The 25078-nt window shown below is 53.0% G+C and overlaps 8 protein-coding genes across 9 annotated transcripts; 4 read left to right on the forward strand and 4 right to left on the reverse strand.

Annotated features, from left to right (window-relative positions):
- Positions 1-142: 142 nt before the first annotated feature.
- On the forward strand, positions 143-2083 carry NCU03265. Of its 2 annotated transcripts, none has more exons than XM_011394826.1 (2): positions 143-546; positions 631-2083. In XM_011394826.1, exons 1-2 carry the CDS (start codon positions 474-476, stop codon positions 1890-1892), a joined length of 1335 nt encoding a protein of 444 aa, XP_011393128.1. In that variant the 5' UTR covers positions 143-473; the 3' UTR covers positions 1893-2083. The 2 variants fall into 2 exon arrangements, with proteins under 2 accessions (XP_011393128.1, XP_011393127.1); XM_011394825.1 differs by having other exon boundaries at positions 143-541.
- A 622-nt stretch (positions 2084-2705) lies between these two features.
- NCU03266 (hypothetical protein) lies at positions 2706-5658 on the forward strand. Its single transcript, XM_959326.2, has 3 exons — positions 2706-3318; positions 3415-3526; positions 3594-5658. Exons 1-3 carry the CDS (start codon positions 3092-3094, stop codon positions 5268-5270), a joined length of 2016 nt encoding a protein of 671 aa, XP_964419.1. The 5' UTR covers positions 2706-3091; the 3' UTR covers positions 5271-5658.
- A 233-nt stretch (positions 5659-5891) lies between these two features.
- NCU03267 (NAD+ kinase Utr1) lies at positions 5892-8842 on the reverse strand. The gene is made up of 2 exons (XM_959327.2): positions 6909-8842; positions 5892-6840 (listed from the first exon to the last, which is right to left on the reverse strand). The coding sequence occupies exons 1-2, from the start codon at positions 8500-8502 to the stop codon at positions 6350-6352; spliced, it is 2085 nt and encodes a 694-aa protein (XP_964420.2). The 5' UTR covers positions 8503-8842; the 3' UTR covers positions 5892-6349.
- Positions 8843-9150: 308 nt separating this feature from the next.
- NCU03268 (hypothetical protein) lies at positions 9151-12404 on the reverse strand. The gene is made up of 5 exons (XM_959328.2): positions 12071-12404; positions 11842-11999; positions 10510-11780; positions 9358-10437; positions 9151-9197 (listed from the first exon to the last, which is right to left on the reverse strand). Exons 1-3 carry the CDS (start codon positions 12255-12257, stop codon positions 11370-11372), a joined length of 756 nt encoding a protein of 251 aa, XP_964421.1. The 5' UTR covers positions 12258-12404; the 3' UTR covers positions 9151-9197; positions 9358-10437; positions 10510-11369.
- NCU03269 (serine/threonine-protein phosphatase 2A activator 2) lies at positions 12361-14292 on the forward strand. Its single transcript, XM_959329.3, has one exon. The coding sequence runs from the start codon at positions 12822-12824 to the stop codon at positions 14169-14171; it is 1350 nt and encodes a 449-aa protein (XP_964422.1). The 5' UTR covers positions 12361-12821; the 3' UTR covers positions 14172-14292.
- Positions 14293-14702: 410 nt separating this feature from the next.
- On the reverse strand, positions 14703-16243 carry NCU03270 (hypothetical protein). The gene has a single exon (XM_959330.2). It carries the CDS (start codon positions 16227-16229, stop codon positions 15312-15314), a length of 918 nt encoding a protein of 305 aa, XP_964423.2. The 5' UTR covers positions 16230-16243; the 3' UTR covers positions 14703-15311.
- A 139-nt stretch (positions 16244-16382) lies between these two features.
- NCU03271 (hypothetical protein) lies at positions 16383-17954 on the reverse strand (the record flags this gene model as incomplete). The annotated part of the gene is made up of 3 exons (XM_959331.2): positions 16383-16783; positions 16898-17314; positions 17545-17954. The coding sequence occupies 2 exons, from the start codon at positions 17952-17954 to the stop codon at positions 17047-17049; spliced, it is 678 nt and encodes a 225-aa protein (XP_964424.1). The 3' UTR covers positions 16383-16783; positions 16898-17046.
- Positions 17955-20069: 2115 nt separating this feature from the next.
- NCU03273 (NF-X1 finger transcription factor) lies at positions 20070-24363 on the forward strand. The gene has a single exon (XM_959333.3). It carries the CDS (start codon positions 20471-20473, stop codon positions 24194-24196), a length of 3726 nt encoding a protein of 1241 aa, XP_964426.3. The 5' UTR covers positions 20070-20470; the 3' UTR covers positions 24197-24363.
- Positions 24364-25078: the final 715 nt, after the last annotated feature.

Consider the following 25078-nt stretch of genomic DNA (forward strand, 5'->3'; position numbering starts at 1 on the left):
ACACAGAGGTACTGAATCCTGCGGCGGGAGCTTATGAGCGCGGATAGACCTGTTAGTGCAAAGCAACTGCTAACACCACCCACGCTGCGTGAGCTACGCCCGTACCTACCTGACAGCTAACTGGCCAGAAAAGCGAAGAGGTTGCTCTTTGATGCGGCTCATATGCACATGCCAGTCAATCCTTCAGTAGCGTCACCGTGACCTCAGCTCATCTCAACAACCTTGGATTGATCGTTTCAGGCTACCGGGACTGAAAGATGGGCCATCTTAGCTACATTCAAACATCGCTATATTCTGCTCTCTGAATCATTGCGACTTAGCCTCTGAATATCACTCACACCCCAGCGAGGTAATTTCGCCAGGAAGACGCCCTTAAGGGGCTTCATCGAGAGACCTGAGCACACTGAGAACAAATATCTGGGGGCACCCAGCCCCCCACCTAGGAGATATTACCTGTGTAGCGTCCCTTAACCATGGGCAGAGGTAACGGATTTTTCAAGAATCCTTATCCCGGATTCTATAATCGAGAGCAAGGAAGATGGTACTGTGAGTTTCTGAATCCCAGCCAAGTACGGCCGGTAGGTCAGGTTGACAGACATGTTTGCTCACAACTCGCGTTGCACATCATAGGCAGTTGTATGAATGGGCCGCAGTTGGCAGTTCGACTTCAAGTCAAGAAGGAAGGACCTAATCAGGGCAGGTTCTTCTACACATGTCGAGAGCCCCGGGACCTTGGAGCGGTTCCGGGCCAGTGTGGGTTTTTTCTTTGGGAGGAGGCAGCGCAGGAGCGGGAGAAGAAGGCGGAATCGAGGCCGGTACAGCATTCGGAGTACGTGCCGGACTTTGCAAATAGAGAGCTGATGCCGAGACTTCCTTGGTTTCCCCCTTACGGCGAAGGTTTGCATTTTGTCGACGAACCTTATTTCGGCTGCTACGAAGTGGAAGACTACGGCTGGGCTCCGGATTCTACGGTTGATGACGATTTGGACAGTGTGAAGGTGAAGAAAGAAGACATGGACGACAGTGCAAGCGGGTTATCGGCGATCAAGCCTTCTAAGAGGAAGCGTCCGGCGACGGCGGCGGCGGCGACGATGCGTGAAGAGAAGGAGTACGGCGACCTTGAGTCGGACGAGGAAAGGCAGCTGGTTCGAATTTTGGAATCAAATCCTCCCCATCCGAGTCAAGAACAGCAACGCAGGAGGACCAACGTCCCAGCGCCGGCCTTATCCCAAGCCCGAACAACGAGCAACACGACGACGGGGACGGCGATGCCACACCCCGCCACTCGCACCCCGAACCCACAGCGGACATACGATACCTCTGCCTCTATGCTGACCCCAACTTCACGAGGGAACACCACAACCTCAGCATCTGAAGCCGGTGCAACAAAACGCGTCAAGCTCTTCTCCGATACCAGAGGGCCATCACCACCACCATCATCAACAACAACAACAACAAAACTAACAACATCTACAAACCTGAGCCAAACCCAAGGCCGCTCTTACCAAACCACCCCCACAGGCGGCGGTATCGGTAGACCCACGACGACGACGACGACGGGGCCAGGGTCATGCGACGACTATGAAATCACCACCTCAATCCTCAGCCTCCTTTCGAGCGAAAAAGGAGTTTCAGACGCAACCCGCCAAGCCATCCGCGACAAGCTTAACACGTACGCACTGCGCATGCGCGGCGTCGAGCGGGGGCGCGACATGACGAGGGCAGCGCTCAAGGCTAAGGAAGCCAAGGAGGTGGAGCTGAAGGCGAGGATCGAGGAGCTTGAGAGGGAACGGAAAGTCGCTGCTGATAAAGTCAGGGCGCTGAGGGATGGGTTGGGGGAGTTGTTTGGTGATGTTGATGGTTGTGTTGATAGTGGTGAGGGTAGAGCCTAGGAGGGGGGTCAGATGGGAAATTGGGAGTAGGCGGCAGGTTGCAAATCCACAAAGGATGTGGATTGGTCCAGCTTGCCATGGCGGAGGTTTCTACTGGTGTTGGGACTTAGTTAGGGTTTGATCTTGGGGGAGATATGAACACGTATTGTAGGAGTCCGGGAAGTTATATATATAATTGTTCATTGTTTTCCTCTTTTGTTTGTTCTTTTTTTTTTTTTTTTTTTTTTTTTTTTTTTTTTTTTTTTTCTTTTTTTTTTTTGTACCTGGTTGAGATACCATCTACCAGGTACCGATTAGTTGAGGTTCTAGTTGGGACAAGTGACGGATGCTGAATGGGTTTGACAAAGAGCATCACTGCTCACTGGCTGCATTGGAGTACATGTATTGAGAGTCATGCCGGGTTTTGGGTTCGCGTTACTGCCAAGCAGCTACAAGGTGTTCAATGCACAATGAAAGTTCGAGTTTTGCACTTTAGGAACAACTTTGTCGTAAGGTCTGATGTAAAAGGGCAAGGACATGCTGAACGTGACAACGGACATTAGGAAAAGGCGCGTCGAATCAAAAAGGCCGCGTTAAAATGGTCCAGGATGGGGCAAATTTGATCTGACATGCACTTTACACTATAGCTAGCGCCAAAGTCCCCTTGCGTGAAGCGCGAAATCGGGGGGAAAAAATAAACGGCTTAGCGACTAAAGTGCGCTTCTGGTCGGGGGATAACCCTAACCCCTAGCTCACTTAATTTCCTCTTTCGGATGACTACACGACATGCCGCGTTGAAGACGCGGTGCGGTTCGTTAAAGATTCCCCATAACCGTTTCCCTCTACGTCAAGTACCTACTATTGCATGTCTTTAATCACCATCCTCCAACCCCCCTACGCACTGCCCTTACTCGCCTTCTTGCGCCTTTAGCTGCATTCTGCTTATCTTTGCAGTTTTACAACTTTCTCAAACTTTACTTTTCTGATTTATACCCTTTCTTGGGTACACGTCTTCTTGTCTTATACCCAGTAGGGGACTATTGTGTTACTTTTGACGTTGGTTCGTTGTTTTTGAGGAACATACCTATACCGACGCCATTGATCCCAACAGACACCATACGAAGTCACCGACGTGACGCAGACCGACGAACAGTTTCCCAGCAGGAGTATGCATTGATCGGTTCACCATATCCTGTTTTGGCCTGCACTCGCCAACCGAAATGGACACTCTCGCCCCAACACCCTCCACGCCCTCTCCTCAGCTTTCCTCCGCTGTACCTGGCCTCGCCCACGAGGTGGAACATGAAGAGCTCTCCCAGAGTACCAGTCAAAACCAAGTCTTCGAATCCCCATTGCTGAGAGAATCGCAAACTCCAGCACCACAGCTCTCGTCACAGCTGTCCGGAGAGGTGGAGAGACATCCAAAGGGGAAGAGAAAACGAACTACGTAAGTTTGGGTCCAACCGGCTTCGGGGCCGGCTGCCGAGCTCTTCCATCCCATCTTTGCGACAACACGCGGGACTAACCGGACTGCGATTCGCAGAGCAAAAGACAAAGCCATACTCGAGGCAGCCTACAATGCGAACCCCAAACCCGACAAGGCAGCGCGTCAAGACATCGTGAACCGCGTCTCCTTAAATGAAAAAGAAGTTCAGGTTAGCCATAACGTCACCACCAATAGGTTCACCGCGCGTAACAGAGCTAAGCTAACGCGCATGCCAGATTTGGTTCCAAAACCGCCGACAAAACGATCGCAGGAAATCACGTCCCTTGTCCCCTCAGGAGATAGCCGCGCTTCGATACGGCGGTATGCAAATACTGTCCTCAGACAACACCCTTCCTGTGTACACCTCCGAGCCGGAGAATACCTCGCCCATCCAGGTTGTTTCAAGTTTAGATCAGGAATACTCCTCGCCTCGGGAGGTTGCCTCGCCTAGCAAACTCGACGACCACGAGACCGAGCAGAACCACGAAGACACGCTCCACGAGGACACGCTCCCCCTACCAGAACCGCAAAGCCAACCTCAAGAGGAGCAACAAAGCTTGCCTCACCCTGTATACGCGACTCCTGCCCAAAAGCAAAGACACGCCGGTGACGACGACTCCCTCCTAATGTCTCAGCATTTGCCGAGCTCGGTTGGCTATCTGTCCAACCGATGGAACTACCCAGCCCACTCCCACGTTCTATCAACGCCTATCAGCTTTGACCGAGGAGACGATTCCTTCAACAACTTCCCTCCTTCATCATGTTCGTCTTCGACCTCTGCGCTCCGTCCGCGCCTGTCGACGGGTCTGGACGGCAAGGCAGAAGTCATCACCTCCCCGCCACAGAATCCTGCCAGCCTCCCGCCATCAGAGCTGCAATCATTTGACTCGGCATGCCGACCCAGCTACCAACGTGGCCCCAGTGAATCTCCAGTTACTTTACCACCCATCTCCACCATTACTAGTAGTCTTCCTTCATCTCAAAATGCTGCCCCATTGCTGCCTCGCCTTGCACGCGGAAGGTCTCGCGACGTTCATGCCTGGGAGTTCGCTTGTGACGCGGAAAACTGCGAAGACGCGCTGACGGTGCAAGCCAAGCACGAGAGTCGTGGCTCAGCAATCGCAGCCATCAGTCTGCTGCGGTCGACGACTTCCAGTACCGCTGGCGGCAGCCCATTGCAACTGAGCAGGAGCAACAAGCGTAACGCCAGCATTAGCCGGATGACTCCCCGAGCGGACAGTTCGACCAAGAAGCCCCGACTGACAAAAGGGCTGGATGCCACCGGAAGGCTAGAGACGCCCAACAATAACAACACTTGGGCGGGAAAGAGACAGTCTTTTACAGCAGACACGCCGGCGGATTTCAGTCACAACACCAAACCCAAGTCCTCATCCCTATTCATCTCCCCACAAGGCAACGAGTCCGACAAGGAGAACTGGAGCCCAGACGAGAACGGAAACCCTCGCTTTTCCTACCACCCACCTTCATCCGCCATTCGACCAACAAACCGGCGACTCCTCCCTTCCGGCCCCTTGTCATCGTCAATTCACGATAAGGCGACAAATCCCCGCCGAACACCGGCCCGCCATGCTCTAATAGAGTCCAGCCCATCGTTTTCATTATCCGGCAACCGTACCAACACCGGCCCTCTTGACGGCGGTGGCAGGGGGCAGCACTACCGCGGAGGAGATAAGCGTGGCGGAGGAGGTTCTGAGCTAAGGATTTACGAAGACTTTGTTGTTGCGACAACGGAACATAACACTCCCACCGCTTCCCGTCGTGCTCCTCCTTTCGAGGATGATGGCTCGGACGAGGTCGAGCGGTTTATGCGTGGCGAAATTAGTCCGAGTAAGAAGGGGGATGCGGATGCTGTTGCCGGACTGCTTTCATTGAGTCAGGGGAACTGGCGATGATTCTGGCCTATCTGGAGATCTGCCGAACTTCATTATATCTTCCAGTCGACGCTTCAATGCGGATTTGCTTCGGGCGGCCAAGCGAAGTTGCTATAGGCGGTCTTCTCTGGCTCCTTTGTTGCTATCTTACATGTCAAATTTGTGTTAACAACACCTTTTACATGTTCCCGGTTGCCCGGCGTTCAGATGCCATAACACAATAACAGGAATGGGAGTGGAGGACGCCGCTCTTTCGTTGTATTCATACGCACACCATATTTGTGCCGGCGCGTGTCTGTATATACTCCGTCCTGTATAAGAGTAAGCGGACGAGGAAGGGAAACCCCATGTGAATAATATTCTGTAAACCAATCAGATATACCAGATAAATGTTTGATAATGTGACCCCTGACGATGTACACTAGTGTAACGATGAGGATCGACAGAATGAACCAGATATTGAATATGCGCGCGCGCACATCATGCCTGACCGATCGCTTCCTGACGTATTGGCTTGCATGAGTAAAACGTAGAGGATTTTCGACGATACCAGGCGTGGCGCGCCGGAATGCGTACTTAGATTACATGATCTGGCTATTCAAGCACCAGAAATTCAGAGATCACTGGATCCATTCGTGGAGGTTCATTGGTCAGGGAATCTTGTTGTTCTGTCCACTCCTTTTATACAGTTGAAAAAGAAATGATCTAGAAAACTCCGTAGACGCCAATTGTATATCCAGTGCCTTCCAAAGATATCTAATCAAAGCACATGTACAGCTACCTGTTGGGCGCTGTGTACTGTGATTCAGCTCTAGAACTTCAACCCAATCCCTTAGTACGTGCGTTGATGAGCCTCTATTCTCTCCATGCCTTGTCTCTCCATGCCTTGTCTCTTTTCCTGCTTCATTATTCTTGTTGTCTTTCCTCAGTCAAAATATCTCGGTCCCCCAATGATGAGATATGGAAAAGGGGGGGGGGGAATAAAAAGATGAAGAAAAAATTCCGTCGCTTATGCCTTCTCGAAACACATTGCTTCTTTCCAAAGAAATCCAACGGTCCCTTCACTCTCTTTGGTATACAACAAAGAAAAATCATGTACTTCACATCCCCAAAAGACTCATCTGCCTCCTCAACGGACTCGCACTCACGCTCCCTTCCTCGCTCGCATAACATGCCGAATCAGTATCAATATCCCACCCTTCCTCCTCCTGTTCCCCACCCGCATCGCTTCCAGTCCCTCCCGAGGAAGCGTCAAAGGCCTTTTGCATCGCGCCGCGCGTGTTCCACCGCAATGTTCTAGAGACGCTGTCGAACCACTCGGCGTCGGTGCGGACGACGGTAGGGAAAGGGTATTGGGAGGCCGTAATGGTGACGCTGTCACCCTGGCGGAGCTCGACGCGGCCCTTGCCATCGAAGGCACAGTAGGCGGTTGCGCGGCTGTTGCGCGGGATGGTGACGCGGAGGAGCATGGTGTCCGAGAGGACCATGGGTCGGAAGGAGAGCGTGTGTGGGCAGATAGGCGTGAGAAGGATGGCGGGGATGTCGGGGTGGACGAGGGAGCCGCCGGCGGAGAGGGAGTATGCTGTTGAGCCTAGGTTAAGAAGAATCATGTTAGCGCCAGATCTGCTTTGCTTGTGCTCGTCATGTGGTTGGACTTACCAGTTGGAGTGGAAAAGATGCAACCGTCCGCCTGGACGACGGTCAACAGCTCGTTGTCACCGTACAGTTCGAGGTTGGACACATAAGGCGACGGTCCTCGGTCAATGACCAACTCGTTGAGAACTTCGAACTGCTCCCCCTCCTCCATTTCTTGTCCGAGGGGTCCATCCCGGTATACCGTGCATGTGAAGCGCATGCGCAGGTTGACGCGCATACCTTCGTCACCCATGATGCGATTTAGGTGATCCTTGTATCTCTCGAATTCGAAATTAGTGAGGAAGCCCAAGCTCCCCAAGCTGAATGATAATACTGGCGGAACAATACGCTGGAATAACCAAGATGTGAAGAGCACGGTGCCATCACCGCCCAAAGTGAGCACCAGATCGAACTTTTCGGGCTGGCTCCAGCAAAGGTCTGGTGACCAATATTTGAGCATGGTTTGGAAGCGTGGATTCTCGTCGGTAATGCTCGAAGCGTTGAAGCGTTTCGAGTTTCGAAGCTTGGCGTCAACGTAGACGTTTACTCCCAGATCAGAGCCATAACGGGGGGTTCGGAGAAGCCAGAGGGCTAGTTCACGGGTGAGGACAACCAGCTGGTTGTCGCGGGCCTTGGTGACAATCATAACATTCTTGACGGCTCGTCGAATGGGCCGTCGCTGAAGCTGCTTGGACACTTCTCGTACACCAGTGGCCGTCTGAACAAGACGGGAATGCGACATCCACTCATCGTTCTTGATCTCCTCCAGCACCTTGTCGATGTCGACCGCGTCGTCGAAGCGGTTGTGGTAGAAGCATGGTGACTGTAGCGAAGTGCTGCCGGAGAGAGCGATGCCGTTGAGAGCGTCGCACAGCTTCTGCGACGACGAAGTGGAGGGACGGTTGTCCCCGTCCTGAGGCATGTTGTGTGCGGACAGCATGCCGGAAAGAGAGAGAGGCTCAGGTCTGTTGTTGCGGGCCACCGATGCCAATGCTTTCATAATAGTCTGCCGGGGCACAGACTCAATCGACAGGGCGTTCTTCTTATGTCCGGGAACGTGGGGTGGTGGTTGCGAGTGAGCGAAGGTGGAGGCTGACGCTGAAGCGGGAGAGAGCGCGGTTCGCACCGGGTTGTAGTCCGTCTGCACGGGGGTATCTAGCGAGATAAAGGGAGAAGCGAATGCAGGTTTGGGAGTCTGTCTGGGTGTCACAGAGTCCAGGCCTTCATGTCGGAGATTGGGGGTTCCAGCTGCGGTATCTGCGTCGGAGATGGCGCAATCCAAAGTTGATGCGCGTCCTAGAGTTGCATATGAACTCTTTGGGCGGTCAGCATCATCGGAGAAGCGTGCCTGGGTAATAACCCCATCGGAGGCACACTGATCCAAGGATGCGAACGACGGGCGGGTGCGTGGGAGCGGAAGGAGGAGCGGGTGTGGGTAAGATGGTGGGTGAGGAGAGTCCGAGGAATGGTTCTGGGCGTTGGGATGAGAGGTCCCAGCACTCCCACTCCCAGGCGCAGGCGAGGTGGCCGAATCGCTCAGCGCGGGGTGGATCGCTGTGGGTGACAGGACTGGGGCCGGCAGCGGCATGTTGACAGGTTCTCTGCTAGAGAACAGCATTGTCTTGGGTGGATCGATCGATATCGGTGGGAGCTGTCTCTGGTACAGGTGCTACCGTAGTGGAAGATGCCGTTGTCTATTTTCGGCAGATCGTCCGCTTTGGTTTGCCGCAGCCCAAGTTTAGCCAGTTCTTTGTCCGGTAGCCAGGTACGAAATGCGCCGGCTCAGCTCACTGCTGGAAAAAAAGTCCGGTCGAGTTGGTGAGTGATTCGAGATCGCAAGTAGCCGGTGGAAGGCCGCACTGGGAAAACGCCCCCCTTCGATTGTAGGGTTGAGTATGGGGTAAAGTCACCGTTGGAGTGAGTAGTCCGTACAGTGTGTGATTAGTGCAAGGGCCGTTCCGATTGACTTATCGGATCGCACGGAACCAGGATAAAGGCAAAGGTCTGTGTGAGATGCGACCTGCTGCAACGCAATCTTATCGGTGCAACGGTGAATGTAACGCGGCGAAATCGGACGCTGGAACGAATTGCGACGTTCCCAAGATAGTTTAGCTGCAAATGTTCCAAGCGAGATGTCTGTGCCTGGACGCAAACACGAGCAAGTACAAAGTGTCTGGGAAACAGATCAGACAGCGGCGGCGGTTGTCTTGCGTTTCGAGATTCGCTGCAAGCTTGGCTTTGTAATCAATTCCAACGTGATGGCGCTGTCAATTTACACAATGGGCCAAACAAGGGTCATAGACAGAGGCAAATCTGGTAAGTTGTGAACGAGCAGTTAGCGGGTCCGTTGGTTTTCGGGGTATCCTGGTCGAGACTCGTCCAGACTCTCTTAACATCCCCAAGTTGTAGCCAACATGGCGCTTGATGTGAGAGAAAGGCCGGGACTGCAGAGAAGGTGAAAGGGCAAAAGTACCTGGGTTTGATATGCAGCTATGAATAGTGTTAGTTGGGTGCGAGTATGAGAACAGAAGTTCCAAGATTAATCGATAGTCTTGTGTCGTGGTAGTTCTTCGACGTGATTAGGACAGCAAGTGGACCGTCAAATGACTCGAACGTCTGGGAATCCAACGGAGAACTGTAAATAGAAGGAATATTAAAAGAAATGATAGAGATAGGACAGTGAGAACTACCAGAGTTCTGACAATGTAGAGAGAATGGAAGTCCTCGAATCAAGGGTATAGACAGCGAAAGTAGCAAATATGCACACGAATGAAGAGCAGACGGTGAAGGCAGTATAACTAACATCAGTCGTGCTTGTGATTTAATACCACGAGACATATCCCGGGAGAGAAGTGGGGTGCCGGTGATATAGGTAAGTACACTAGTAGTAGACGTTTCGGCGGGGGTCGCAATCTGTAAGATCAGGACGGAGCTGTTCGATGTATTCCGGATGCGGCACAGGGGTAAGTTGGATCTCCTAGGCTACCCCGGAATGTGTACACCAAACACTTATGTGTACACTATTACATATGTATAGCTGTTCCATTTCGGGACTCAAGTTTGGGGACGTTCTTGTGCGGTTTCCTTTGGGTTACAGCATTATACAAAGAGCTGCAATGGCGGGTATCGAAACGCGGAAGCAGGTGTGTCAAGATGGGCGTATCTGCAGGAGAATATGGATACAGCACGGTGTATGTACTAGCGCCTTCAGCTTCTCCAATCTCTTGGATGGTCCTAGTGCTTGTGATAGAGGCGTCCTCGGGGATTTCGCGCGTAACTCGAAGCTTCTCATCAGTCCTCCCACCCCTTTCCCCAATGTGATGCGAGGAGGGGTCCAGAGCATGGTAGACTGAAATTCGAGGTGTTAAGTTACGTCTCATGTATCCTGGTACTGCTGGGGTTTTGGAGGCGAACGTCCGGGGTACAGGCGCTAGCTCAGCCGCTCAGACAGCATCTCCCGGCACAGGTTGCCGAAGGACGCCGACAGTCCGTCTCCGGCCAGAGCGCAGGCAGGGCAGGGCACCAAAGCTCGATTCTGCATCAATCAATATACCTTTGCGGTATTCAGCATCTGCATCACAACACAAGCGCTTTCGTTTCGCTATTGTCACTGCACAAAACTTACACTGTACATCTTCAGGACAGCCCCATGTGGTGTTCCGTGAAGCTCTGTTTGACCCGCTCGAATCAGACAAAGGCCGTTGTGCATTGATGCCGTCCAAGCCGCGTAAAAAGATGGCGAACACAACCAATAGTCAAGGAGTCGGAATGGGACTAAGAATTGCGTGTTGCATAAGATCAAGCCTGACACATGGGGAGGCGAAGAATAGACGCTTTCGAAAAGCCCAACGCAGGGGCACCAAACCATCAGCTCGAGGCTCACAGCTACGTGGCTCCATCATCCGGATTAGATAACTCCCACAACCCCAGTGCCTTATTGAAAGCACTCATAATATCCGTTCTAATCTTGTCGATTGGTTCTTCAATCACACCTGGGACACCAAGACCGTAATGCCCCGTGACATCAGTGCCTGGGAAAGGCGACATGAAACAGGGGTCTGGCCCTGGCCTGGAATATTCAAACATACCCCCTATGTCGGACCCACCTCTTGTGCGTTTGAAGTGGCGATGTTTTGTCAAAGGAACCCGTGCATAATCCACGTAAAATCTCGCTCGAGATAGTTATCCACTCCGTTGCGCTGATTGATATCCAACGCGATCACAATCTCCACTTTGCCGAGTGATGTGTGATTGTGCCGAGAGGGTAGCGGTTATCTTTGCAATGTGTCTGGTTCGTATCCGTCCAGAACTGGCTTTTTGCCACGGATACAGGATTATCGAGTCGCATTGCAAGTTGCACTTGTCCCGTCAACCGGCGAAAAGGCCTATGAGTTCTCATTTCGGAAACATCATGAGCCGACTGTTCAACCCTTCGGCTTTTGAAACGCACGAGATACGGGCAGACAGTCCGGTCCGAATGCATCTTCACTTCCAGTGGAGGTCGGATGCTACTTTGGTCTCCAGCGTCGACCGAAGGAAATGGCGCATATCTGGGCTGGACGCGTCATCGTCAAGCACCATATCGATGCCATCCTGCTTTGAGGCAGTCTGACAGCATATCTTCTGGGCATTTTCGTAAACGCCATCCCATTCCTTGACGGTGAAGTCACCTTCGCTTTCTGAAAGAAGCAGTTCATCGTGCGAGGTAAAAGCAAGGACATGTAGCGAGGTTGCCTCTCTGATATCCTGGGGGGAGGGATCAGCCACGATCTTCTTCGAACCGTCGTCGGATACCACCGCCACCACTGTGGATGTAGCGGTTGCCTTCATTGGCACAGCAGCCGATAGAAGAGCGAGAACGGCAGTCTGGAACAAGGCCGGTATGATGGGGAGGTTCTGTTGCCAGGATTAGTTATAGCCTACCAACAGAGGGAGGAGAGGGTTCGAATTCTCTTACCAAACTGGCCTGGACCAGTTTTGTGTTGACGTAAGCATTTTCAGGCGTGCTCTCAACTTGAAGAACGATTTGGATGACAGAACGGGGAAAGTTCTTGACAAGGATGATTTGAGAAAGAGAAGACTGCAAAATAAATTCCAGATGGCGCTCTCGTGTTCCTATATAGAAAAGTAAAGTAAGTGAGATGCAGTCCTTTGCCTGGGTGGTGGTGCCATTATGATGTTCTCACCTCCTACCCCGGCAGAGGGTCGTACGATTACATCAACGTGAGCCTCATAAGCATGTTCGTCCCGACGCTGAGCCTCAATGGGTCCATTGACAGAGGCCGTGACCGTGTACCCAGCATATGAGTATCTGGCCGATCCATCCGCCCGGGGAAGGGCGTTGAGAGACGCTTCAGGTGTCACGGTGGCCATGATGTGAGTAGTGTTTGGGTCGGTGTGAGGGTAGGTGGGGCTTAGGATTTGGTTGACGGACGGTGGTTGAAATCAAGTGGTGAGCGAGCTTGTTTCTGAGGCCGCGCGAGTGAAGATTTGAAGGCGGGATGTTGAAGGCGGGTCGTTCCTCCACGACGGGATCTGCAGCCCGGGCGCTAGCTTTTGAGGTGGCCCCACTCCGTTCTTTCCCAGCGGCGGGCCCTGCCAAGCTTTCAGAAATGGAAGCTGCAGCCCAGCCAAAGAACGCCATTACGCTTTCTGCCGTCAGCACTTTGCCTGCCCCACGATGGCTCTACGGCGGGGTAGACTAGAATGCTCACAGCATCCAGGGGATTGCCCGTCACTACCTTGGGGTGGGTAGGTAGGTAGGTAAACTTCCCTTCCAACATCCACACTCGGACCCTTCCACCTACATCACGGAACCACTCTCTCCAGCTTCTTCCATCAGTCATCTTATCTAAAGTAACGAGTACGGTCAACTGCAACACCGACCACGGAGAAGCCTACCTTCACACTGTTCAGAACATCCAGCTTTCATCCATCATGGACTCATCAGTGACAACAGGAAGGTCAGGCATAGGCACCGGCCAAGGATCGCCAGCAGCCTCAGGACAACCCATCTCCAAAGCCGGCCAGGCCATCCCGAATCTACGAGACCGTATCCCCAAGCTAGAGCCCAGGCGACGGAAGCAGGAACCATCGAACCCGACTCCGGTTCCAGAAACCCCCGCCCTACCTCCGCGCCCCGACCCATCCACTCTGGTGTTCCAGACGCCCGTCCGGCGGATCCTTCTCCTGAAAGACCACGAGCTCTTCTTGGCCTCTCCCTCTTTCAATCTCATCCTCTCTTTCGTCTTCTCCCTCTCCGAATCCGTAGCCGACACGCCCATCTCGGCTATCAAGGACTCTGACCTAAGCGAGCCCGTGAAGGCCATCCTTCGCATCCTTGACGAGACCGAAGCGTTGTGCAAAGAGTCGCCACCAGACGACCAAGGCGGCTCCCGCTTCGGCAACAAGACCTTCCGTCTCTTTCTCGACAAGGTCAAGCAGCGCGGACATCAATGGCACGCCGCCTTTTTGGGAGGCAAACTTCCCGACGCTGCCGTCACTGAGGCCTCAGCCTACCTCAACCAGTCCTTCGGCAACCGCACGCGCATCGACTACGGCTCGGGTCACGAGCTCAACTTCATCATGTGGCTTCTGTGCCTGTACCAGCTCTCGGTCCTCGAACAATCAGACTTCAAAGCCGTCGTGCTCCGCGTCTTCGCCCGCTACCTAGAAGTTATGCGCCTGATTCAGATGACGTACTATCTCGAGCCGGCAGGCTCGCACGGCGTGTGGGGGCTGGACGACTACCAGTTCTTGCCCTTTCTGTTTGGCGCCAGCCAGCTGTTGCATCACCACTTTATTACGCCACGGGCGATTCATCAGGAGCTGACGCTGGAGGAGTTCGGGCATGACTTTTTGTACCTGGGCCAGGTGGCGTTTGTCAATAGCACTAAGACGGTGAAAGGTTTAAGGTGGCATAGTCCGATGCTGGACGATATCAGTAGCGCCAAGAATTGGGAGAAAATTGAGGGCGGGATGAGGAGGATGTTTGTGTCGGAGGTGCTGAAGAAGTTACCGGTTATGCAGCATTTCTTGTTCGGATCGCTAATTCCTGCGGCGGAGGGTATGAGCGAACAAGATCCCAATGCCTTGGGTAGCGAGGAGAATGAAGAGGAGGGCGGCGAGGTGGAAGTGTACGATGATAGTGATGGCAAGAGGCATGTTCATCAGCCGACTGGCTGGGGCGATTGTTGCGGTATCAAGGTGCCGAGTAGTCTGGCGGCGGCGGAGGAAATGCGGAAGAGGGGACAGGTGGAGAGTTTGAGAAGAATACCTTTTGACTGAGATCGATGTCATATCTTAGTGTAATGTTTATCATATTCGTGTTATATTTGCTCGACGTCACTCCATACATCAAGAGTAATAATCAAGCCGCAAAAACTACAATGGTCATACTAACATGCTCACGAACGATCCTATATCGCTAAAGGTCTGACGCCGGTATGATAGGTTATCAAAGCCAGACAAAGTTCACTTTAGGGTCTGACACTTCCGCGTAACTGCGCCGTCACAGGTTGTCATTAGGTTGGACCGGGTATTCGATTTCCTCGACGATGAATCAGGTAGCAGAATTGTGGAGAAATGAGTATGTTATCTTGAGTAAACAGAGGCTGAGGGGATAGCAAGAGTGAATGGGCGAAGTACTGTACGACATCATATTCCTTTCAAATGCGCTGTGCCTACGATGTAAGCTCGTCCGTATCTTTGGCATGTTCACCACCGTACCCGTATAAGATTGCTATTTGTCAACCTGTCGAGCGTGGATGAGCAAGGAGGGTACGCTAGGGAAGCCACAAGGAAGCAAAAAGCACATTCCACAACAAATCACAATCCATTTTGATAATGATATGAAGAAGGCTAGGCGAATCCTTTAGAGCGCTTATGACTAACTTATTCAAGCCGTAGGGAAATCCGATGGTAACATACAGTCCAACTCCATTCCAAGGCCCCAACCAGTAGTCGCTAAACGAAACGAGCGAAAGAAAAAGAAGGCCGCAAAAAAAAACAACGACAGATTGACCTCAGTCATGATGATGGCTGAAAACGAAACCCACACCACATTCATCGCAAAGTGCTTTGCTTTACCCAACGCACAAGAACGGCTGCTGCCATAGGCGTCCGTCCTTCGACTGTCGGACACCCATGCAGAGAGGGTATCGAAGGAAATAATTCCATCCCCACCAAACGCCGCCAATATTTCCCAATGGTTGAAAGAGTTCGATGCCGATATGCTTGGTAAAAAAAAAGGATAAAAGACTGGAAAAAAGCCGCCGCCCAGTATGCAAACAAGAAAAACCTCGTCCTCGTACCCAGATCGGGAACACCGGGCGCATCTGCCTGTCTGGGTGTCGCTACTGTGACGGACGTCGTTTCTTGGTACTGTACCGGACCAAGAGAAACACACCACTAACAGGTCCGAAAGGTTTAATCCTCCCAAATAGTCTCCAAATCGAGATCCTGTCTCCTCTCCGCACCGCAGACACTCCACCGCTTCCGCTTGTCTCTGGACACAAACCCTAAAGTCCTGCCTCGCGACAAAGCATCCGCATTCGCTTTGCTTTTGATATCACCGCCACCTTCCGCCGCCTCCGCTTCGGCCTTCAGCTGCGCGATTCTCTCGGCTTCTAGAGCGGCCTCCTCGGCATCTGGGGTGTCTGGGATGGTTTCAAGACTGGAAATACTGGGGCTCCTGGATCTCATGGAAGTAGGTGTTGAAGGCATGGAGGTTGTGTAATAGTTGCTGGAAAATGAGTCGTAAGCTCGGTAGGATGGCGACGATGCGATTGAAGTAGGAGTTGATGGTACGGATGACAACGATGCGGTGCTGGCATGATGAACAAGCCGTAAAGGTGAAGAAGGTCGTCGTAGTCGGGCCGTTGAAGTTACTGTAGATGTTGACCCAAGGGTTAGGTTTGGCGAGCTGTTTCTCTCGGAAAGCTGCCTTTCAAGGTCATGGACCGAGACACGAGTTGGCGAGGAAGGGAAAACTTCGTCGACTGGTTTGCGCAAAGGACGGACCCGGCTCGGCGACTGAGCAGGGCTTTGTGGCCGGATATGTGGTGAAAAGAGAAGATGACCGGACCCGTTTACGCCGGGCATAGACTGAGTGCGCGCCATGGGTGGTGCTAGGTTTACTGCAGACCTCGACCTCACATGAAGCGTAGACAGCGGGGAGGAGGCGCGAGGGCGATATGGAAGCGTGGGAGTCGACCAAGATGGCGAGGTGGGGGATGCTGGAGAGGGGTCGGTTGATCGGCGAAGGGTGGGCGGCTTGCGCAAGTAGTCAAACTCGGGTGCGTTGACCCTCATACTGGGAAGAGGAGAGGGGCGGAACTCCTCCATTCGCTCGGTCTCTGGGACAGGTTCCATGGTGATGGGCGTGGCAGTCGATGCTTTCTTTAAACCCGACCTGTTGTTACCTTGACACAGAAACCATGGACTGGCGCAGAAAGGGATGGAATACGGAAGACGCGAGCGAAATACAACAGGTATTTCTGTGATTCCTAAACCCGGGAGGCTGTCGCAACACACTGCACTGGGCGCAGCAAACAAGATATCCTTGTCCTTTCCTCCGAGACAACAATGCTTGGGAATCGGGTCAGGGTCAGGTCGGATTCGAGGGTGTGGTTTTCTTTCTTGGCCTGGACTGAGGTACCAGGCGGACTAGGTGACCTGGATCTGGTCTCGGTCTGTCACTGGGATGGGGATGGGACATCCAGTCTCCAGTCTCCAGTATCCGGCGATGTATCCGGTACCCGTCGATGGAAAGCCCTGGCGGTAGGTGCCGTGCCCGCGACAATGCCTGCGAGCGAGCTTTTGAGACGGTGAATCCACGCCTGCGTCGCACACAGGACGGGGGGATGATTCTGTTGACGTGATGGTAAGAAACCGAGTTCCTGTGCTCAGTGAGAAAAAGAAAATGGAAACCTTTTAGAAAAAAAAAAAAAAGGCGGTGGGCGGAGGTGGTTTATTTGCTGCGGCACGGTAACCCGCAACGACCTGGAACCTACCTCTTCTACCTAAGTATTCAAGGGACAGGCACCTGCAGCTGCGACTGGCAGAGCGGATGGCAAATGGAGACGGCAGGATGAGAACCTGAAAAAGGACAGGGCCGATTCCTGCAGCTGAGAGACCGGGAGAGCTGGGACGGTTCTGGAAGCTAGCCCGCAAAGTGGGCAAATCCAATGGCCAGGGCAATGCACTGCAAGTGACAAGACTGGACTTTAATGCTGGTCGATGCGTCGAGCGCAGTGCGCTCAGTGGGCAAGGAAACGATGGCCACTGGGGTAAACCCGTGAATGTGAATGGCCGGGCAGCTTCCACTTCCTTGGTTAAGATGAACCTGAAAGTTTGAATCGTGAAGAATGGCGCAGCGATGCCCGTGCTTGTACGGAAGCAAATCGATGGCATGAACGAGCCACAAAAGCCTAGAGGCAGCCTGGTATTGTAGCTGAGTGAGTGATGGAACTAGGTACACCATTTGTCTGATCTGACAGTCTGACAATGCCGGTACGTACACTAGCAGGAGGAGAAGTCCCCAGGCCGGCGAACCAGAGTGGAGGGGTGGAGGAGGCGGGGTCTTTTACCCGGTAGCGACACGTCAAATACACCAATCAAATGGCCTGGCACTGGCCCATGATGGCTCAGTGGAGCGCACCATCCTCCCATCAAAGCAAAACCCATGAACATCCGGGACAGTCGCACACCACCTTCCAATTCCTCCTCTGCCGCCGCCGTCGCTCTTGCGCGCCCTCGTAGTCCAAAAGCCGGAAGCCGCAACTGGACCAACTGAAAGCCGTCAATGTGAAAACCCTGGAGGACGGAGATCCCGATTGACGCTCCCTTGGGCCTAGCGCCGGTACCGGTACGGCGTAAGCGAACCAAGCCTGCCACGCACCGGCCTAAGTGTCCCGAGGTGTTAGCGCGCTGTCGATAGAATGACTGGCAGCATGATTTCTCCGTAGGGGTCTGTTGACCCCTAGCAGGACCCAGTTGAAAACGCTCGACCTTGTTCGCACATTCCATTCGGCCTCCCGAAACCGCAGCTCTCGGGGTTTGGCTTTTCATTTGGGGGTGACGGATCTTCAACTCTCACGGTCGTCGGTTGGAGCCGTTTTCCGGTTCAAAGGACCATCGCCTCTCAATCAGGCTTGATCATCACTTTGAGAGACGGGTCTAACGGGTCAGGCGGCTTTCACGTTGAACGCAGCACTTGACCCCAGAAGGATGCCAATAACAGCCTGAAATGCAGACCCATATCGGCTACCCCAATCAACCTTGAGTCCGCAGTACGTACTTACTTTAATAGTAGAGAGAGGAGACACGGCTGAAAAGGCTCATATGCACATTACCTTTGAAATCCTTTACTGACTTTTGTTGATAGGAGGACACGCCGGTATCCCGAAAGTTGTGGGGCGACATGATATGTATCAGACAGCACTTTTTGTACACCTTTCACCAACACCCCTTTTGGATGGCAAGTTCGATATCACATTCCAGGTGCAATCAATCAGGTCCGACGGTGCGTAGGGTGGTCCGCACGGCATTGTTCAATGTCTTCGAGCTGGGGCATTTTATCAATTTACAATTACGCAGCCACCGCTGGTGTGTTTGCTTATAGTCGTCGGTCTAACCAGTTGATGTGGAAACCACTCAACCGTCGAGGCAAGGGGAGAAAACGTGCGTCTACTTGTCCCATCAACCAATCCATCACCATTATGGATTATCGGCTTGTGACGAGTCCCTACAATATGCACGTGCAAAACCCGTACATCCACTCAATACCTGTCTTCCCCATCACGCTTTACAGGCAAGCACATTGTCCCCTGAAGATCCAGCGGTGAAAGCATAGTAACACATGCTGGGAATATGGAGGGACAGATGACCATGGCACCTGGCACCAGTCAAATGGACTGAATCATGCGCGCCACTACTTGTGTTGACAAACCAGTAACTTGGAGCCATTCAGCTGAGGCCTTTGCCTCCCCAAACCTCCAAATCCGATAGCCTCGATGCATAATTGGTCCCCACTGTGTCGCTGTGCTTACTTTTTACACTGCTGGGAAGGAGGAGAAAAAAAAGGGGGGGAGGGGGGAATACCTAGCGTGTTACTTGCAGCCTACACGAAACTAGGATTTCTTGCTGTATGACTGCTATTCTTCTGTAAAGACCTGCTTTTTGCCACCGCTCTACACCAACGGTAAATTTCACAAGATCTAAACACCCCCCCGGCCCGGGCGCCGGGCAGAGGTGTACTATGTAGTGTACTGCAGTACGCAGTACATCGTCTGAATCGCCGTCCAATTATATGACTGGCAAGAACCGGAAAGCCATGCACGACGGATGATGATGAACCTGCCATTATGCCAGGGCAGCGATGACCGCGCATGGAGTGCGGCACTTGTCAGTGGTTCAGATTAGTTTACTTTGTGCCTAGAGGTATGCCTCCGTGATGAAAGTATCTCGTTGGCCGGTGATCACACATGTTAAAAACAGAGAACGGGGATTCTCCTGATTGGTGCATATAGGCCCACACGCCCTCCGATTCCCCGCCCGAGTGGATGTCCGTTCCGAGGGGGACAATGCTACGGGGCCGGGCCGAGATGCGGGTGTCGAACCCGGGGCCCACTCCGGATGCTGAACTTGAATGCCCGCGAGTACGGAGCTCAGTACATATTCAATGCTGCAATCCCCGTCCAGAGGCAAGGGTGGGGAGCGAGAAGAAAGGTAAGACTGCGCATTCCCAGATGCTTCATGATAAATGATTGCGCTATGTCAATGGCAGAAATTTTGTTGACAGGCGGTTGCATGTCGATTTCGGCCATTTACATCTACTCCGTAGAAATCCAATACCGTGTACAGTCGACCCGCCTGACTGTATCCTAGCGTTGAGCAAGTTGCAAGGCGAAAATTGATGAGGCAGTTCTGCCTGGTTTAGACTGTACACGAACATAAAAGTGGAAGGCGGATGATTCTGGTATGATTAATCGTGACTCACAGTGGCGACAGGAGCTCCTCCCTGCTTGGCCTGCTTGGGTCGTGGAAGAACTGAATTTGACATCTCCCGCAGCCCTCTTTTAGTGGGACCGGGCAGCAACGACAGGCGGAGAATGCCCGGAAACGCCACCAACTTACCCTCCTGGAGCCATTTCAGTCCCCGTTTAGTAATCTTACCGTACCCGTCCACGCCTTCTCTTCAAAACTTCACAGGCTTCACTCCAGTCCAGGCTCACCAAGTGGAGGTTCTTACCCCGGCTGCGGCTTGCTTAAAAAGCGCGACATTGCTCTCCCAAAATCGTGCCTACTGAAGTATTTTTCTCACTTCGGAACCCGTTCGCTGTTTGCACTTTTGCAAGTTCATCTTGAGCTTGTACTTTGGGTGCACTTGGGCCCAGGGTTCTTTTTTTCTTTCTCTTTTTTTTCTTTTTTCCACTATCTGAAGACGCTGTATTTCAAAAAGCGCATTCAACGATACGATACGGATATCTGAGCCAGCTCATCGCCACCTAGCAAACAGTCGCAACGAGTCTTCCAACATCGAAGTGGCGTCAAATATTCATGGACTGACGAATCCAAACATCACCATGGCGGACGTTCAACCTGCTACCCATGAAGGCGGTTCTGACAGGGGAGGCAGAGGAGGCAGAGGAGGCAGAGGCAGAGGCAGAGGACGTGGAGGCAGGCCACGGAGAGGTCATCATGGTTCCGAGCGACCAAACCCCGGTGGCGATGCCAGTCAACCAGTGCAATCCGCCGAATCCTCAAGGAACCTCTTAGAAACGGCGAACGCAAACGTTCCCCCACCATTGGTGCTTACGCCGGATGCGCCCTCAGGACATTCAAGGGAAGAAGGAGAAGGACGAAGGAGGCGAGGAGGTGGAGGAGGTGGACCTCGGCGCGGGAGAGGAGTCTCATCTGCTCAACGCTCGATCGTGGTATCCCATCGAGGACGGGCACCCCCTCCAGGGACAGCGGCGGCTCCGTCCACTGCTGAAGAGCACGACACTGCATCAGGCGCCGGATTAAGCGCGGATGCTCCCGCTTTTGTCCCCGGCCAACCACTTGCAGTCCCAACCCAACAACCTAGAGCTGCCGCCGCGAAACGTCAAAAGGAGCATCGTCCTGCGCCATCCAATACCTCCAAGTCTTCGGCGCCTGACTTGACCACCCGAATCCACGAGGATATTGCTTCCGGACTTTACGAATGCGTAATTTGCACCAATGAGCTAACGCGCAACACTCGAATTTGGTCATGCTCCGTCTGCTGGACTGTTACTCACCTTTCGTGCGTCAAGAAATGGCATGCCAACCAAGAGAAAAATGCGGAGCAGCAGGAGCAAAGTGCTGACCAGCCATTGTCTTGGAGGTGTCCAGGCTGCAACTCGCAACTTGTCGAGAAGCCCGGACCGGATCGCTGTTGGTGCAAAAAGGAGATCGATCCGAAACCTATTCCCGGACTGCCTCCTCATACCTGTGGACAAACATGCTCTAAGCCTCGGGCTACTTGCCCCCATCCGTGTTCATCGATGTGTCATGCGGGACCCTGTCCGCCATGTACATTGATGGGGCCGTCTCAGACTTGCTATTGCGGCAAGCATACCTCGACGAGACGGTGCACTGAAACCGAGTATGGCAAAGGTTATAGCTGCGATGCGGTTTGCGGCGATCTACTTCCATGTGGCGAGCACTTCTGCTCCCAGACCTGTCACCCTGGGCTGTGCGGAGCTTGCGAGATTCCTCTCTTGTCGACATGCTACTGCGGAAAAGAGCAGAAGGAAATAGCATGCGATCAACGCGATGAGATCATGGATTCCTTCAATCACGGACAGCTACAGGATGTCTCAGCGACAGCTGATTCGGACTCCTGGTTTGAAGGATCATTCCGGTGCAGCAACATCTGTGGCAGAACTTATGACTGTGGACATCACACGTGCCAGAAGCCTTGCCATCCACAAGATGAAGATTCGACACACTGCCCGTTCTCTCCCGATGTGGTCACTCACTGCCCATGCGGAAAAACTCCATTAACGTCGTTGCCAGTACCTCCGCGTCAATCATGTGAGGACGCGATACCTCACTGCGATAAACCTTGCCAGAAGGTTCTTCCTTGCGGCCATTTGTGTGAGAAGAAATGCCACACTGGCCCCTGTGGGATGTGTTCGAAGGTCGTCGAGATCTCGTGCCGTTGCGGCAGGACAGAAACCCAGTCAGCCTGTCACCAGGGCACGATCGAACATCCAATGTGCTTCAGGGTTTGCAGGGTTCAACTCAACTGCGGCAGGCATGAGTGCGGCGAGCGTTGTTGTCCGGGCGAGAAGAAGGCCGCAGAACGACGCAAGAAGAAGAATCGGGGTCCGAATGAGAATTATGAAGCGGAACACATCTGTCTTCAGGTTTGTGGCCGCACACTAAAATGTGGTCAACACACATGTCAGCAACTCTGCCACAAGGGTCAATGCCCGTCATGTGTGGAAGCTGTTTTCGACGAGATCAGCTGCAGTTGCGGGCGCACTGTCCTCTACCCTCCTCAGCCCTGCGGAACGAGGCCGCCCGAGTGTCGATTCCCGTGTAGACGGCGCCAGCCATGTGGCCACCCTACTGTTCCTCATTCCTGTCATCCAGATGACACTCCTTGTCCGAAGTGTCCATCATTGATGGACAAGCTTTGCATCTGTGGAAAGGAGATCATGAAGAATCGGCCGTGCTGGAACAACGAAGTTCACTGTGGACTGCCTTGTGGAAAGAAGCTTAAGTGCGGATCACATGTGTGCAAGAAGACATGCCACAAGCCAGGCGATTGCGAAGATGCCGGCATTCCTGGCTCCCACTGCACCCAGGCTTGCGGCAAAGTACGCAAGTCTTGCGATCACACTTGCGCAGAGCAGTGTCACGCTCCGTATCCTTGCAAGGAGGACAAGCCTTGCCAGTCCAAGACCTTCATCACCTGTCCATGCCAGAATCGCAAGCAGGAAGTCCGTTGCATGGCCACGATGCTGAGCCCGTCGTCGGCGCGGGAGTCTTCGCTAAAATGTGACGACGAATGTCTCCGACTGCAGCGGAACCGCAAGCTAGCCAATGCCCTCAAGATCGACGACACCCACACGGACGACCACATCCCTTACTCCGACAAGACCCTCAAGATGTTCAAGGAGAACGTCAACTGGTCCCAGACTCAGGAGCGGGAGTTCCGCGTCTTCGCCTCCTCGCCCGACGAGAAGCGTCTCAGATTTAAGCCCATGCCCTCCTCCCAACGCGCCTTCCTGCACAGTCTAGCCGAGGACTTCGGCCTCGACTCCGAGAGTCAAGACCCCGAGCCTCATCGGCACGTCTGCATATTCAAGACCCCGCGGTTCGTTGCTGCGCCCTCTAAGACACTTGCGCAGTGCGCCCGTATTGCCAAGCCCACCGCCAGTCTCCTCAGGCCCGCGGCAGCTGCCCCGGTCGTCGCTCCCCCCAAGCAGGAATCCTTCAACGCACTGCTCCTCAAGGAGCCCCGGTTCGGCCTCACCATCGAGGAATTAGACCAGGCCCTCGCCGCAGATATCAGGAGCGTGGCCAAATCCGGCTTGACAGCCGTCGGTTTCACCACCAACTTCCTCCCCACGGAGGAAATCCTGATCAAAGCCGTGCCTGCTTCTACAGCAGCGGCCATCGCCAACTCCCCTATCGCGCCAACGCCGCAAGCCATCGAGTCCGCTCTCATGACGCTCAAGTCCGCCGTGACCAAAACAGTGTCTCTTTCCAAGTTGGCCACCGGCGGTGTGGTGCTCTGCCACGCTGATGACTCGTTGAATGTGGTCCGGAGAGAAGCCGAAAGTGCAAAAGGAGGCGCGGGTGGCTGGAATGCGGTTGCTAGTCGCGGGTCTTGGAGACGGCTTGGAGGCGGTTCCAAGACATCGACAGCCGAGCCCGAGAAGGCGGCAGCTCCGCTGACGAGGTCATTTGTTACGCTCAGAAAGATTATGGAGAAGAAGCCTGTGGTGGAGGCGAAGAAGAGGCCGGAGGTTGTAGAGGAGGATTGGGAGGCTGCTGCAGAGAAGGAGGAGGAACAGGAACAGGAGAAGGAGAAGAGCGGTACATCAGGATCTGATTCTGAAGGAGAAGCGGAAGGACAGTCCAAGATTGCCAGTGTAGATGGCGATGTCCAGGAAGGGAATGGGGTGACATCGGATACAGAACGGAGTGTTGACACTGCTGTGCATGAAGAAAAGGAACCCGAGCAGTCTTTGGTGGATGGAGGAAGTTCGTCTGCCTCCGGAGAACAGGCTGAGACCGAAACTGGAACGGCGACGGCTACGATGATTGCTTAGAATTTATACAGTAGAGCCGCGCTTGTACCGTGTAGGATTATATGAATTATGTAGTGAAGGGTTGTTTAATGAAGGATCATTTAGCGAAGGACACGCTTAAATAAAATCTTGACCAATGTTGATAACAGGCTTGATCTTGCTTTCGAACTTCTCTGTCAGATGTTACTTGTATATGGCTCTTTTTTCTTCTGCCCTAGTAAGCTATCCTTGCCCGAACCCGTCACAAAATAATCCAATATCGAAAAGCCATGTGCAAAAGCGAAAGGAAGGGACATCTTCTATCAGCGAATACCAGTACAAGAAACATTCACTTTGTCCTCAAGCAAAGCGCCAAAATGATATGCTACAGGTAAATGGGCAGGAAGAAGATATGAAACATAAATCTGTATCCGACCAAGCCAAAATTCTCGCGCAAGGATGGTCGTTGGCACACTGATGATGATGAATGAACCTAGACATAGGTAATCCACCGTTCGACAAGGGGACAGACACAGTAGAGGTATATTTAACACGCTGAGTAACGCCAAGATCTGGTGATGGCTTCATCATCGTCATCCGTTTCTTGCTTTCTTTTTTTTTTTTTTTTTTTTTTTTTTTCTCTCTTAGCATACATACATGTATACCAAACCAAAAACTTCGCAATCAACTGAGCTATCTCACACCACCATCAAAAAACCAAGTGCCAAAAAAAAAATTGGAGACAAGGGTATCTAGGAATCGGACGGCTGACGTCTTGCCTAGAGGTAGGTGGAAGGGAGTAGAAGAGCCCTAGGTATTTTGCGTAGCCCGAAGACGCCACCTTACAGTTGACTAGGAGGTACTCCTGTCCTGGCGTGTGGTAGCGCAACCCTCTGCCCGGGGAGCTGGGCTGAAAGTGTAATG

The sequence above is a fragment of the Neurospora crassa genome, linkage group I (assembly GCF_000182925.2).
Source record: "Neurospora crassa OR74A linkage group I, whole genome shotgun sequence".
NCBI lineage: Eukaryota > Fungi > Ascomycota > Sordariomycetes > Sordariales > Sordariaceae > Neurospora > Neurospora crassa.

Excerpts from the sequence above, each read along its gene's own strand:
- NCU03269 (XM_959329.3), top strand. The coding sequence starts at position 12,822 with ATGGACTCATCAGTGACAACAGGAAGGTCAGGCATAGGCACCGGCCAA.
- NCU03270 (XM_959330.2), bottom strand. The coding sequence starts at position 16,229 with ATGGAGGAGTTCCGCCCCTCTCCTCTTCCCAGTATGAGGGTCAACGCA.
- NCU03265 (XM_011394826.1), top strand. The coding sequence starts at position 474 with ATGGGCAGAGGTAACGGATTTTTCAAGAATCCTTATCCCGGATTCTAT. Across the intron at positions 547-630 it reads AGAGCAAGGAAGATGGTACT|GCAGTTGTATGAATGGGCCG; the intron begins GTGAGTTTCTGA and ends TGCACATCATAG.
- NCU03273 (XM_959333.3), top strand. The coding sequence starts at position 20,471 with ATGGCGGACGTTCAACCTGCTACCCATGAAGGCGGTTCTGACAGGGGA.
- NCU03268 (XM_959328.2), bottom strand. The coding sequence starts at position 12,257 with ATGGCCACCGTGACACCTGAAGCGTCTCTCAACGCCCTTCCCCGGGCG. Across the intron at positions 12,000-12,070 it reads ACCCTCTGCCGGGGTAGGAG|GAACACGAGAGCGCCATCTG; the intron begins GTGAGAACATCA and ends TTTTCTATATAG. Across the intron at positions 11,781-11,841 it reads AACTGGTCCAGGCCAGTTTG|AACCTCCCCATCATACCGGC; the intron begins GTAAGAGAATTC and ends TCCTGGCAACAG.
- NCU03267 (XM_959327.2), bottom strand. The coding sequence starts at position 8,502 with ATGCTGTTCTCTAGCAGAGAACCTGTCAACATGCCGCTGCCGGCCCCA. Across the intron at positions 6,841-6,908 it reads CATCTTTTCCACTCCAACTG|GCTCAACAGCATACTCCCTC; the intron begins GTAAGTCCAACC and ends TTCTTAACCTAG.
- NCU03266 (XM_959326.2), top strand. The coding sequence starts at position 3,092 with ATGGACACTCTCGCCCCAACACCCTCCACGCCCTCTCCTCAGCTTTCC. Across the intron at positions 3,319-3,414 it reads GGGAAGAGAAAACGAACTAC|AGCAAAAGACAAAGCCATAC; the intron begins GTAAGTTTGGGT and ends TGCGATTCGCAG. Across the intron at positions 3,527-3,593 it reads TAAATGAAAAAGAAGTTCAG|ATTTGGTTCCAAAACCGCCG; the intron begins GTTAGCCATAAC and ends CGCGCATGCCAG.